The sequence below is a fragment of the Syngnathus typhle genome, linkage group LG22 (assembly GCF_033458585.1).
Source record: "Syngnathus typhle isolate RoL2023-S1 ecotype Sweden linkage group LG22, RoL_Styp_1.0, whole genome shotgun sequence".
In the NCBI taxonomy this organism is placed as follows: domain Eukaryota; kingdom Metazoa; phylum Chordata; class Actinopteri; order Syngnathiformes; family Syngnathidae; genus Syngnathus; species Syngnathus typhle.
Genome location: NC_083759.1, coordinates 1,912,037 through 1,925,373, shown reverse-complemented (window position 1 = coordinate 1,925,373; position 13,337 = coordinate 1,912,037). Strand labels below are relative to the sequence as shown.

The 13,337-nt window shown below is 47.1% G+C and overlaps 4 protein-coding genes across 4 annotated transcripts; 2 read left to right on the top strand and 2 right to left on the bottom strand.

The window, feature by feature from the left end:
- The first annotated feature begins 216 nt into the window (after positions 1–216).
- On the top strand, positions 217–2,204 carry rhov (ras homolog family member V). Its single transcript, XM_061270158.1, has 3 exons — positions 217–522; positions 638–696; positions 1,002–2,204. Exons 1-3 carry the CDS (start codon positions 270–272, stop codon positions 1,446–1,448), a joined length of 759 nt encoding a protein of 252 aa, XP_061126142.1. The 5' UTR covers positions 217–269; the 3' UTR covers positions 1,449–2,204.
- On the bottom strand, positions 1,928–6,481 carry pigh (phosphatidylinositol glycan anchor biosynthesis, class H). Its single transcript, XM_061270159.1, has 6 exons — positions 6,034–6,481; positions 5,735–5,944; positions 5,587–5,670; positions 4,210–5,518; positions 3,869–3,952; positions 1,928–3,076 (listed from the first exon to the last, which is right to left on the bottom strand). The coding sequence occupies exons 1-4, from the start codon at positions 6,208–6,210 to the stop codon at positions 5,447–5,449; spliced, it is 543 nt and encodes a 180-aa protein (XP_061126143.1). The 5' UTR covers positions 6,211–6,481; the 3' UTR covers positions 1,928–3,076; positions 3,869–3,952; positions 4,210–5,446.
- A 271-nt stretch (positions 6,482–6,752) lies between these two features.
- zfyve1 (zinc finger, FYVE domain containing 1) lies at positions 6,753–11,539 on the top strand. The gene is made up of 13 exons (XM_061270156.1): positions 6,753–7,014; positions 7,490–8,029; positions 8,097–8,340; positions 8,437–8,697; positions 8,755–8,969; positions 9,057–9,163; positions 9,241–9,349; positions 9,418–9,515; positions 9,574–9,691; positions 9,769–9,939; positions 10,006–10,186; positions 10,252–10,365; positions 10,428–11,539. Exons 2-13 carry the CDS (start codon positions 7,541–7,543, stop codon positions 10,661–10,663), a joined length of 2,343 nt encoding a protein of 780 aa, XP_061126140.1. The 5' UTR covers positions 6,753–7,014; positions 7,490–7,540; the 3' UTR covers positions 10,664–11,539.
- uts1 (urotensin 1) lies at positions 10,929–13,335 on the bottom strand. Its single transcript, XM_061270160.1, has 2 exons — positions 13,228–13,335; positions 10,929–12,823 (listed from the first exon to the last, which is right to left on the bottom strand). The coding sequence occupies exon 2, from the start codon at positions 12,819–12,821 to the stop codon at positions 12,444–12,446; it is 378 nt and encodes a 125-aa protein (XP_061126144.1). The 5' UTR covers positions 12,822–12,823; positions 13,228–13,335; the 3' UTR covers positions 10,929–12,443.
- Between the last annotated feature and the right edge of the window lie 2 nt (positions 13,336–13,337).

The window sequence follows — 13,337 nt, the reverse complement described above, 5'->3', positions numbered from 1 at the left end:
TTTTTTTATAAATAAACTAAATTCTTATTTAATAAGAAACTATTCTCAGTAAAAAATCTGTTATCAACTTGTATAATATGAAAATAACAAAAGACGACATTACTCTTAACCGCCTTTGGGTGTCGCTGTTGGAGCAACAACCAACGAGGAGCTAAGCGTACAATGGGCGGGGTTATTCAAATGACAAGCTTCGGGAGAATGAAGTTCACCTAAAAAAAAAATCGCCTAACCTTGCAGAGTCATACGAGAGAAGCCATCAAAGACACTTGATGGTGAGAATTGCGACAGGGCGGAAAGAAGCAAAGAGTTTACGGCCCGTCATGCCACCTCACATGGACTTCTACCACGAGTCCCGCGTCCCCTCCGCTTGCGGGCTGACCCGGGAGGACGAGCTGGAGCCGGGTGTCATCAGTTGCATGCTGGTGGGCGACGGCGCGGTGGGCAAGACCAGTATGATAGTCAGCTACACCTCCAATGGATACCCGGTGGACTACAAGCAGACCGGTTTTGACGTTTTCTCAGGTAAGACATTATTTCAGTCAAATAAGAGAACAAATATCATTTTTCCTAAATTGGCTTTAAGGACAATTTTAATGTTGTGTACTCCATGGCTTAAGTTAAAACTGGTTTCCAACAGGTCAGGTCCAAGTGGATGGATCCCCAGTCAGAGTTCAATTGGTGGATACTGCAGGACAGGTAATATTATTTTGTATTAATTTATTAATTTTGTCAGACTCAACAATGTCCCTCCTTTGGTGTATTCTATTGCGACATCTTTACCTGCTAACATTTCCCCTTTATGCGACAACAAAGAAGTGTCTGTCAACTTTATTTAAATCGCTCCAATCCACAACAATAGGGCACTAGAGCAGCTTATAGGCCTTTAATAGCTTCTGGGTCATTGTAGATAAAACAGCTTAAAGAGCTAAAATGCACAGTTTCAAACTGGGCTCCCTGGACAAATTTAAATGATGACAATTTCATTGACTCCATTCTTTCAGGAGGAGTTTGATGAGTTCCGATCGCTGTCCTACTCACACACGGACGTCTTCCTGCTGTGCTTCAGCATGGTCAACCCCGCCTCTTTCCACAACATCACCAAAAAGTGGGTGCCCGGGATCCGCGCCTGCAACCCAACCGCGCCCATCGTCCTGGTAGGCACGCAGTCGGACCTCCTACTGGACGTCAACGTTCTCATCGGCTTGGACCGCGCCAGCGTCAAGCCCGTGGCCAGCTCGCGCGCTCGAGGCATGGCGGAGAAGATCCGGGCGGCGGATTACGTGGAGTGCTCCTCGCTCACCCAGAAGAACCTCAAAGAAGCGTTTGACGCCGCCATTTTTGCCGCCATTAAGAACAAAGCACGGCAGGCCAAGAAACGGCGCTCGTCGGACAGGCGCAGCAAAGCCTTCTCCAGGTGCAGCTGGAAGAAGTTCTTTTGCTTCATCTGAGCCGGTCGGAACTTTAAACGCAAGTTTTTCATTTATGTGAAGTGACATTCAGCGAATGGCATCAGGAGGTTTTGGAGCCAAGGACTGTCGTTTCGTTCGCGACCACCCTAGCTCAGAATACCCAAGTCTGGATTCAGGTGGACTAACACAATACAGGAGGTCTTTGGTTATTTTATTCAACATGCAAACGAGACCAATTTGCATGTTCCTGCGTGTGTCGTATCAGCACACGTTAGCTTGGGCTGCAAGATGGCGCATTCTTAGCTGAGTGCTAAAAGGACGCTGCCCAGACTGGTTTTTTGGTGCCTAAATGATGTGACGTGACTTTTTGCAATGTTGCGTGAAGGAACGCATGTTACTGTTTCGCCTTGACATAGTTTTAAGTTTGGAAGAGCAAGAAACAGATAAGAGTCAGCTTCGACCTTTGGCCCTCTCGATGACTATCAGTGGAGATTCTTAACATCTTGGTATGCAATGAATTTTCTCTAAACTCTACTTTGCAAGATTTTTTTTTTTTTTTCTGGGTTGGCGAGCCATATTTTGCACTCCAGTCTAATCATAACCAAACACATTGTATTATGCTTCCTGCGGAAGTGATGTGAATGAATTCTGTTTGTTCAAACAACTGTCAATGCCATCTTTTTTCTTTTTTTTGTATCACTTATGTGCTAGCGTGTCTCACTCTCCTCCAACCCTGGCGTCTTTTTATTTACACGTCAGAGCGACGTGACACAAATAAATGAAGCGCAAATTACAGCCTCTGTGTTATGGATATTTTTAGACCCAGCCAGGACAAGTCGCTTTACATCGACATCCTACTTTTTTTTTTTTTTTTCTGGAGGGGGACAGCAGGCTGTGATTTCCACTCTCCACGGGGGGCCACCAAAGCCACCTTACCTGCCCCCCTCCCCAAGCATGTGATAATTAACCTGAGATCCCCCCTCAGTGAGGGTCCGAGCCATTCTAATGCGTGACCGCTCCATGCTGGGATCTCTTTTACTGATTGTGTCACTCGAGTCTCAAGGTGAGGATCCACGAAAAAGCCCATTGATGATAATCCATTCACACAAGTTGGACGGCCTCTATCTACTCGTCAGACTGTGACCTCATCAGTTTTGGGAACAGGTCGAACTGGGGGGAAAACAACAAGACGTCAGCCGTCTGTTTGCTATTAGAGCCGAGCATCCATCGCTCGGTCGGCTGCTGTCTTTGAACGGGCGGGCCCTTAAAAAAAAAAAAATGCCTTCCTCTATCCATTTTGGACATTGAGGACTTAACTGTACTCGGCATCAAACCGTTTTGAGCGGAAGACGCTTTGAAATGTGGATTCTGCAAACAAAAGCTCAGTAGGTCAAAATCAGCCGTCAGACCGCTCTTCCCTTATTTATGAGCCGTTTTATGGTTTTCTGTTCAAAGCCAAACATCAAAAGGGAAATAAAGTGTCGTTTTTTGAATGATGCCTTCGAACAAGCGAGAGGGCCTTGTTGTTGCCGGACCAGATTTAAGTTCCCAGAAACTCAACTCACCTTCTCATGGGTTAGTCATGTATTTTTTTCAGTTGGTTCTTTTCCCAGGGTTTTCCAGGAGTCATCAACCGAGTCGTCCTCTGGCGGCCGGCCAGTTTCGCCCTGGTTAAAAAAAAAAGGTTGGCAGGCAGGCCTGGAAATCAGCAGGTGCACCAACAGGTCCACCGAGCTTTGCGGTGCTTTTTCAAAACCGCTAAAGCTAAACAAACACAAAGGTCGCTACACATTTGTTTGATTTTTTTTTTCTTATTGGAATAGATTTTCATCAAACATGCTGCACATACTTGCAAGATGAAGCAATCAATACAAGCGATCAATTTGGAGTGACCGTTATCCCCCCCCCCCCTCCCCGCGATGGCAAGAGTTTGATTGACACTTAGCTATCTCTGGGAATCAAGTGGGGGAGGCGTTCTCACACTAGTGGCATCAGCGGGTGAGGGTGGGGGAGAGAGCCATGTGAGCTTGTGGGGGAATCACGCAATCTTCCTAAAGTGTCGATGAGAAGTGATATGACATCATGGCAATCTTCCGAGAGTCACGGTGGAGCTAATTCATACGATACATCATCCGTGGTGACTGGCGCCGTTGACGACGATACCGTGCGATGGCCTCCGAGCGGATTGTGTAAATAAGGCGTGTCTGGACCTGCTCTCGTATCGAGAGTGACTGTTGCCGCGTCGTCCTCTTTACTCACAAAGCTATAAATCCTCTTGCTCAGCCTGTTTGTGTCACCCTCACAGGTTAGGATGAGGGAGGAGAAGGTGTCGATACCACTTGTGCAAGATTAGAACCAAAACAGAAGAAACGCTGTGACTTTACAATGCGGCCTTCGTTGCAAAACCAAGTTAAAAAAACAAAATAATCATCAGGTATGTTAATTGCATCGGTACATACCTCACTCATCATCTAATTAGAGTGGAAAGAACGTGTGCGGCGTATGACTTCAGGCCTGCCTTAAGACGTGACGTCAGCAGCTTCCTAAAAGGTCAAGACGAATCTTGAGCATGACCCAACACAACAAACATCACATTAAGTGCTGAGGTACCGTAATTTTCGGACTATAAGTCGCACCAGCCATAAAATGCCCATAAAAGTGAAAAAAACCCATATATATGTATACAAGTAAAAACTATGAAAAAACCTGCGACTTATAGTCCGAAAATTACGGTAATTGTTTAGAATAAATTGCATTGAGCCAAAGTCGGCTCGGCTATACTGCCCCCCCGAACACACACTTCAAGCGGAACCGGTTCGTCTCCTTGCATCTTATCGGCTGCCAGCGTGTCTGACGAAAGGCGTCTCGCTTTCCCCACGTCTCGCAGGTGACACTGTGAGGGTGCGCCGTCCCCCCCGCCCCCCCACGTCATCCGGTCGGCAACGTTTTTCCACTTAGTCTGACTTGATAGTTCCAGATCTTGGATCTCATGCAGACCTAATATAGTGGCCCGTGAGTGTCACTCAACCATCTCATCTTTGTACGTCCCGACAAAACCAGCAGTCTCGTGTCAGAACCGGTTGGACCGTGCCACCCCAATGGGCCGCACGCTCGGTCCACTTTCGGATTCAAATCCAAACTGACAGCGAGTTACACCTGCCCGCATGGACCGTTAAAGAGCGGACCCATTTGAATTCAAAACTCCAGCAACAATAGCGATGATGACACTTAACACCTTACAAAGGGATTGTGTTGTGTCAACAGTGCGGCTGTATACATTTACAGGCGGCACGAGAGTGAGGCAATACGAAAGACTACGACGGATAGGGCTGAAAGAGTCCACATCGACATGCCCTATCATTTACTATTAGGGTTGTCACCGTAAGATGGTAGCCTCGAGGTCCGGCCTTGTTCCCGGCTGTTTCGCACCTCCCAGGGGGGCACCATTAGGCTGTCAGGGGTCGCTCGCTCTTCATGGGGGCTGTAATATGCTTTGGCGCTAAAAAAAAAAAAATCACACCCTGTTGCTTGTTTTGTCAGGGTTAAAATGGCCACAGATGGTGGGGGGGAGAAAACACAAGGTAAGAGTGGTGAGTGGACCTTAACACTTAAAACGCTGGTAAATATAATATAACATTTTGATAAAGTTGTGTTAGCATGGTTTGAAAGCGTGATTATTGCTGCTTTAAACAGAATTTACTCACTGCGTTTAGTTTGTGGTGCAATGCTGCCCTCTGCTGCCAGAATCGATGTAAACCAATTCAGGTTAGTAATAAGAAAACATGGTCGCAAAATGTTCTTTCAGATTTATTACCAAATATTTCATGTGTAAATATTGAAAGTAACAGGAGTTTTGAAAAATTTGGTTAAAAATATAACACTACATTTCATTTTGACATCATTTATGGTCATTTTATCATTTGGTATGTCAAGATTTAGCACATTATAAGGGCACAGGTACATTTATACACTTACTATTACTATTACATTAGTAAATATTATAGTAGGTTCTGGCCTGGGTGTGGGTGAGCTGTCTGTCAGCACTTTGACAGAACCTCCTGACAGCTTTTGTACACTTGAGTCAAGCAGTTGAGCCTTGGTTTTGAGCTCTGCAAAACAAAACACACAAACCAAATATATGATAACCGTTAACGGTCAGATAGCGCTAAGTTCTCACCTGAAACAACGGCACCACGCTTGACACGCCGTCGGAATCGGAGGGGTTCTTCAGCAGTATGGAAAGGTAGTAGATGACCTGATGCTGTAAATAAACACTTTAGCTTTATGGTGGATGAAGCACAACGAAAACAATTCGTTTGAACCACCATGTAAATGGCTTCGTTGATGACCACATCCTTGACTTGACTCATCTCAATAAAAGTGCTCGTCTCCCGGCCCGACGCGTAGCTGGAGGATACTTGGATGCCCACCGAGCCAATGATGAGCACCGATTCGTGGTCCACCTTCACCAAGTGGATGTGCAGCATCATTCCCAATAGAGTGAGCAGAATGGCGCCGGTGAGCACGGCTGTGTTCTGCAAGTAGGAAAAAGGATGCAACGTGCAAAATTACACAATTAGCACCAATTTGGTGATATTATCATGATTATGACTTCACTACTTACCTCTGTGAAGAAGAACACCGCATAGGCAGCCAGCCAAACGGAGCAAGTGTACACCATCACCTTGCCGATGGACATTTTGGACGAGCTGATAGTAAACTCTCTGCAAATGCTGCAGTGGTTTTGACAATCCAGAGATATTGGTTTGCCATAAATGTCCGTGTAGGCTTCATCTTCCATTTTCCCTGCAGAAAACAATACAAATAAATAAAGTTAGGACTGAAACTAGGCGGATAGTATCAAGCTAGGCTGGAGCCAAGGTCAGAAGTCGGAAACAAGTGTTTTTTTGTTTTTGTTTTATCGCCACAATAATTTAGGGAAAGCGAGAAGAGATTTTAAGGCTGTTCATGAAGGCGTTGGGTTGTAAATTAAAAAGCATTACAACATTTCTCAAATAAAAGCGACTGACAGGAAAGACTGCCCAAACATTGGTTGTTTGCTGTTAATACCGGGGCATCCCGGCTGCACAAAAGTGAGTGTCAAAAATGATATAATTAAGTAGAATTTTTTTTATTGCTAGTGCCACATAGGTAATATTAAATAATTAATTTAAAATTAATACGTATTAAATCGGCACTTATGGGATACAGATGACAAGGTGGTGTGTGACAAACTAACGTCAACATAAACGGCATACGCCTGACATTGAAAGAAGCACACTTCAATAGCCGGAAACGCAATGCCTTATGGGGAATCCTATAAACTCCGTAAAAATAATAATTTCATATCAGTTGTTAAGACGCAAGCCGATCACATCAAAAAATATACCTATTAGTATAAAATATTTTTAAATACAATATTTAAATCGAGTAAGATGGTGGTTGGGTTAGCTTAGCAGCAGGCTAACGTCGTACTCCATTTCCCAATATGCATTGCGCAACAAATGACTTGTCAACCCTGGATAAAAACAAGCCGATCAGCTGATGTAAAAGCAATAACATCTCCTCCTGGGTTCGGACACCGTAAGATAACACTCTTGCCGAGGTTAGTACGTGGCACCGGGGCGCTATGCTACCTTATTAGTAGTCATTGTACTCTTTTAGAACGTGTCGAGGTGGCAGTTTTGTCAAGTCGTCGGCTGGGACCGTTCATCGCCGCTCGCCACGAAGGTTGTTGTTGTTTTCCCAAAACACGAGATGCATTGCTAAACATGATTCATTCAGTGTTTCTAAATAATATGATTTAATAACTTGGCAAAACATAAAGATGCTGGACGATTGTTTTATCCGTTTTGTGGTGAACGCATGATATTCATGAGACTACTTTTTTTTGTCATTATTTTTATTTTATTTTAGATGCTCAGGTGTTGAGTCTTTGTCACATGATTGTGAGCATACGTGTTGTTCCAACTACTTGGCCAAACAGCCAAAGAAATTATGAAAGCAAACATTGACTAGATCCTTATGAATAATTAATGTCCTGCAAATTGAGATCATTAGAACCATTTTCTCAATCCTAGGAATTGTCCTGGAGTGAGTTGACAGTCGAGTCTCGTCCTCCATGATCAACTATGAGTGGTCAAGGTCCAGCTGAAGATAAAGGCATGAGCTCACCGCTAGTCTGCCAAGAGAGTTACGCCTGCGGCGGGTCGGACGAGGCCTACTTTGAATGTGACGAGTGCAGCAGCCTTCAGTGCGCCCGCTGCGAGATGGAGCTCCACCGGCAGGAGCGCATGAGGAACCACGACCGGGTTCGCATCACCCCGGGCCACATTCCCTTCTGCGACTCATGCAAAGGAGACGGCGGCGGCTCGGTCACGGCCAGGCAGCTGCGAGCGGCCGTGCGCTGCCAGGGATGCAAGATCAACCTGTGCTTGGACTGCCAGAAACGCACCCACAGCGGTGGAAACAAGAGGAAGCACCCGCTCACCTCGTACCCTCAAGCCCAAAGTCCCCAGGAGAACAGCGTCAGCGCCGGTGAGTCCGAGCTGGAGCTCCTGAAAGATCAGCTGGACCAAGTGTGCAGCTTCCTGTTGGTGGACGAGAAAGAGGAAATGCAGGTGGGTTCCTTAACATTCCTCTCTTGATGGACTCGGAGGGAAGGACTAACCTCAAGAGCTTGCCCAGGTGAAGGACGAGGAGGAGTTTGTGAACAGACTGGGATGCGAGCCAGACGAGCTACTCAAGGTGGTCTCCATTTTTGGGAACATCGGCGAGGGGAAATCGCACACGCTGAACCACACCTTCTTTCTCGGAAGACAAGTGTTCAAAACGTCCTCGACGCAGGAGTCCTGCACGGTGGGAGTGTGGGCCGCCATGGACCCGCTGCACCACGTGGTCGTCATTGACACGGAAGGACTGCTCGGCGCTGGTAGGATGCAAACACGTTAAATATCCAGAAGTATTCGGACATTTTTTTGCCATAAGATAAATTCGTCACCATCAGATGTGTATTTCTTCCACTCAGGGTCCAGCCAGGGTCAGCGAACCCGCCTCCTCCTCAAAGTCTTGGCCATCTCGGACCTCGTTATTTACCGGACGCGTGCCGACCGTCTCCACGACGACCTCTTTAAGTTCCTGGGCGACGCCTCAGAGGCCTACTTGAAGCACTTTGCCCGTGAGCTGAAAGCGACCGCCACACGTTGCGGCCTGGACGTGGCGCTGTCCACCCTCGGCCCGGCCGTCATCGTCTTCCACGAGACCGTGCACACCAAGCTGTTAGGATCAGGTAGAGTAGCGAAAGAAAACCAGAACCGCACGGCGTTGACCTTTTGGCAATCTGCAGACAAAGCAGCCGAGTCGGCGGAGCGCCTCCTCCAGGAGCGCTTCAGGAAGCTGGCTCTGTTCCCCGAGGCCTTCAGCTCCATCCACTACCGCGGGACTCGTACCTACAACCCACCGACGGACTTCAGCGGCCTTCAGCGCAGCCTGGAGCAGCAGCTGGACAACAACGCCACCCGCTCGCCGCGCTCCGCCGGAGTCATCTACAAAGCCCTGCGGGTTCGGCGACATTCCGCTTACCTTTGTCCAAGAAGGATGTGAGCCGAAGCGACGAATAACGATGGCCCATCGCTTCGTTCCCGCCAGGCACTGAGTGAGCGTTTCAGCGGCGATATTACCGATGAACACGTGAGCGGTAACTCCTTCTTCCCTGATGAGTACTTCACCTGCTCCTGCATCTGCCTGAGTTGTGGGTATGTACGGTGGAGTATTGTGTCCCTCGAACAGCGAAAAAAAATATCCTTGCTAATGATTTTAAGGTCACTTTTAGGTCAGGCTGTAAGAGTAGCATGAATCACCTGAAGGAGGGAGCGCAACACGAAGCCAAGCAGCGATGCCGCTACTCGGCGCAATACGACAACCGCATCTACACGTGCAAGGTGAGCGTTCCCGCACCGCCGCTCGCGTCTCACCAGAACGCTAGCGTCGACACGGCTAAACTTTCCAGGCCTGCTACGAGGGAGGGAAGGAGGTGATCGTGGTGCCCAAGACGACGGCCTCGTCCGACTCGCCGTGGTTTGGCTTGGCCGTCTACGCCTGGTCCGGGTAAGTGACAGGTGGGAAACCTGAAGAAATGTCAATACTTTTTTTTTCTTCATTGTAGATATGTCATCGAGTGCCCCAACTGCGGAGTGATTTACCGAAGCAGACAGTACTGGTACGGGAACCAGGACCCAGTGGAAACGGTGGTCAGGACCGAGATCCAGCACATCTGGCCGGGGGTGAGGCCATGCTCAATTTGTTAGCGCACATTAGCTGGCGAGGACGCGCCAACCACCAGCGGTGTGCCGATTTCCAGTCCGACGGCTTCTTGAAAGACAACCACAACGCCGCCCAGAGGCTGCTGGACGGAGTCAAGTACATCTCCCAGTCGGTGTCGGAGCTCAGCGTCAAGCCGGCCAAGGCGGTCACCTCCTGGCTCACCGACCAGATCGCTCCCACCTACTGGACGCCCAACTCTCTTATTCTGGTCGGTAGGGGGGAGGGGGGGGGGATGCATCACTGAATCGAGCCATGTTTTTGAATCGACTTGTAGAAATGCCACAAGTGCGCAGTGGACTTCCAAACCAATGACACCAAGCACCACTGCCGAGCGTGCGGCGAGGGCTTCTGCGACGCCTGCTCCTCCAGAACCCGCCCGGTTCCCGAGAGAGGTTGGGGCCTGGCGCCCGTTCGCGTCTGCGACGCCTGCTTCCACAACAGAGGGATCCCCACCGGTATGGAAAATGAACATCCGCCGCCATGTATGGAAAGGTAGCTGACGTGCCGGCATCTTCTCCAGAACTCCTGGATGCAGCCTTGGAGGAGGAAGGCGGCACCCTGATAGCCAGGAAGGTCGGGGAAGCCGTGCAGAACACCTTCGGCGCCGTCGTCGGCGCCATCGACATCCCTCTCGGTGAGAAGTCGGTAAACCCAAGAATCCCGCCTTTGTGTTCTAAACCTCCACGTGTCCGCCAGGCCTGGTGAAGGAAGCCGCACGTCCCGCCTACTGGGTCCCGGACCAGGACGTCCGCGCCTGCCGCGGCTGCCAGCGGGACTTTTTGGTTTCTCGCCTCTCCATCCACCACTGCCGCGCCTGCGGTCAGGGCGTGTGCGAGGACTGCTCGCAGGAGCGGCGGGCCGTGCCCTCCCGGGGTTGGGATCACCCCGTGAGGGTCTGCAGCGTCTGCACCCAGAAGTCCGGGGAACTTTAGCAGGAATGATTCTTCCACTTGGCTTTTTCTGTGGTCACATCAATGAAAGCTGAATATCACAAAGGAACTTGAGAAGAGACAATCTGTTCTCTAACATCTAGATTATTATCCTTTTCCTTAGAAGTATTCCCGGGTCCGAGTTAGGGGGCCGAGACTATGAATTATGAAAACAATAAGTGATGGAACTCAAGACTTTTGCACAGTATTTTTTTTTGGGTTGGTAAGAAGAATCTTGGTGCTTTTGCCTTTTATTTTTTAAGATAACCACATGATATACTTCTAGATGCATTCCGATATATACAGAAACATGTAGTCCTATCCACTTTAATACCACAAGCCTTTCGTTGTTACTTTTATAAAGGCGGACATGAATAGAAAAGCCTTAAACATGAGCCTTTTCTGTTTACACCGTTGGATGAGCAATATGACATTGTTGAGGCTGGACCCTCACGAGCAACATCTTGCAATGACTTGAAACTTGAGCGATGCAAACAAATACGAGGTGTGGCGGAAATGTACCGGGACATGGGTCACCGCATCATTCAAAGACGCACGACAGCTTTTCATATTTGAAATAGATTTTGTGACAGCAGTCCCTGGAACTTTTCTGACATTGCCTTTAAGTCATTTTGCAGGGGACAGTATAAGCCAAGTATATTGGATGGCATTTTAAGAATTTTCTTAGACTTATTTTGATGACAAAATTAGTTATAAATGTCAGCTTTTCTTTTTTTTTTTAACCTGAATTTTTTTTTTTTTTTTAAGCTGAAAAAAAAACATTGTTTTATAACATAAAAAAAAAAATCAAAAAAGCCTGAAACAAAGTACTGTATTTAAAGAAAAAGTGATCATTAAACTACAATGTTATGACACAAACATACTTTTGTCCTCGTGATTTTAATTTCTGTCTTTCTCACAGAATGTCACTGTCATACTGGACAAGTAAGTTGATTGAGTAGTTGTGATGTGCGTCATGTCCTACAGTGTGTGCATTTATTTTTGTGTATGTGTGTTGTCAGAATGCCAACGTCCAGTTGTCCTTCGACAACATGAGCCATTTTGTCATCGACGTGGATGACATCGCCGAAGTGCTGAACGACATCCACTTCCCACGCGGTTTGTATACCCTCCATCTGATATTGCCGCATATAAGTCAGCTGGCATTCATTCATGTGTGTGTGCGTGCGACTCACAGGTGAAGACGACTCCGAGGTGGACTGACAAACTCCGCTGGAATGTCGTGATCCCAGCAGAAGGTGAGGCGTGTACTACTTGGACTCTCCGGCGTCCGTACTCCTCCTACACACACAAAAAAATTCAATAAAAACAATATTTGACACTATGTAATCATTTTTGCATTCTCTCACTGCAGTGCAATGCGTGAAAATCTTTGTCATTCACACACAGAAGGCGATGCAATAGTCATCATAATGTTTAATTCCTTACCTTTTATTTCTGATTTTATGACAAAGAATATATTAAACTCTCAAACGTTGGAGTAAGCCAAGAATTGATCATGTTTTATTACAAAATATAAATGGCAAGGTGACAACATTCAGCAATGATTTTTTTTTTTTTAACATTTGGTGATAGCAGAGAAAAATCAGTGCAGGTGGAATAAAATAACAATGACATCATTCGTCATCAAACACACACCGTCGAGGTCCCGTCTCTTCATTCTTCCCCGAATACAATGTCGCTATTATTTTGCTAGTTTTACTAGAGATTGGTTGAAAGCGCAAGAGAGGTCACATGAGCGGCCGCCATTTGATTGGACTCTTTACTTCCCGACCTCGTCGAGCAATTTCTGGTTGACCTGGGCGCGGACCTGCTTCTCCTCCATGCGGGCGTTGTGGATCATGCTTCTCAGGAGGTGAAAGGTCAGGTCGATGGAGAGCGGCGCATACTCCCTGCGCGTCTTGAACTTGGTCCGCTCCTCATCGGTTTCCATCTCCTCCTCATCATTCTCCTCTTCCTCCTCCTTCGGAACGCCTCTGAGGAAGAGGCGGGGGACGCCAAAGCCCAGAAGACGTGCAGCGGTGACTTCTCCGCCGGTGGCCGCCCTGAGGAGCGTCTGGGTGGCGGCGGAGCGAGCAGGAGGCGGAGGCAGGAGGACCGACAGCAGGAGCGAGGAAAGGAGGAAGGACCAACACTTCATGTCTGCACACACAAGCAATATGCATTCATGAAAATCCATTTTGTGTAAGGTTTAGTGCTCACAAATCAAAATTAAAGTCACGAAAGTAATGATTAAAATAACATGACTCTATTCAGAACTTGCTGGCTCACTAAACTTTGCTGGCATGCAAATATAAACTAAAAATAAACTCAGAAAATACAAAACTTTAAATATATGTCAGACATTGGGGCACAATGAAAATCTTTAAAACATAATACAAATAAGATTTTAGGAAAATGCAAAGTTAAAAAAAGGGGGACAATGAAAAATATGGAACATTTTAGAGAAAGACTCACAAAAGAATTCTTTAGTTTGTAAGCAAATGATTAAAATGTTAAATTTAACAAAATGAAGTTATGTGTGAGAAAAGAAAAGAGCATCTTACCTGTTTTGTTCTTTTGGCTTGTGCAGGGTCGAGTTTCCGCTGAGGATTGTGTGCGCGCAGGATGACGAGCACGCCAAGTTTTATACACACGCTCTATGATGTCACTGACC

What these genes read in the sequence shown, in the direction of transcription:
- rhov (XM_061270158.1), top strand. Translation starts at nt 270, where the DNA reads ATGGTGAGAATTGCGACAGGGCGGAAAGAAGCAAAGAGTTTACGGCCC. An exon ending in CGGTTTTGACGTTTTCTCAG is followed by an intron (nt 523 to 637) that starts GTAAGACATTAT and finishes GGTTTCCAACAG; the next exon opens with GTCAGGTCCAAGTGGATGGA. An exon ending in TGGTGGATACTGCAGGACAG is followed by an intron (nt 697 to 1,001) that starts GTAATATTATTT and finishes CCATTCTTTCAG; the next exon opens with GAGGAGTTTGATGAGTTCCG.
- pigh (XM_061270159.1), bottom strand. Translation starts at nt 6,210, where the DNA reads ATGGAAGATGAAGCCTACACGGACATTTATGGCAAACCAATATCTCTG. An exon ending in CGGTGTTCTTCTTCACAGAG is followed by an intron (nt 5,945 to 6,033) that starts GTAAGTAGTGAA and finishes TCCTACTTGCAG; the next exon opens with AACACAGCCGTGCTCACCGG. An exon ending in TCAACGAAGCCATTTACATG is followed by an intron (nt 5,671 to 5,734) that starts GTGGTTCAAACG and finishes GTTTATTTACAG; the next exon opens with CATCAGGTCATCTACTACCT.
- zfyve1 (XM_061270156.1), top strand. Translation starts at nt 7,541, where the DNA reads ATGAGTGGTCAAGGTCCAGCTGAAGATAAAGGCATGAGCTCACCGCTA. An exon ending in ACGAGAAAGAGGAAATGCAG is followed by an intron (nt 8,030 to 8,096) that starts GTGGGTTCCTTA and finishes GAGCTTGCCCAG; the next exon opens with GTGAAGGACGAGGAGGAGTT. An exon ending in CGCCATCGACATCCCTCTCG is followed by an intron (nt 10,366 to 10,427) that starts GTGAGAAGTCGG and finishes CGTGTCCGCCAG; the next exon opens with GCCTGGTGAAGGAAGCCGCA.
- uts1 (XM_061270160.1), bottom strand. Translation starts at nt 12,821, where the DNA reads ATGAAGTGTTGGTCCTTCCTCCTTTCCTCGCTCCTGCTGTCGGTCCTC.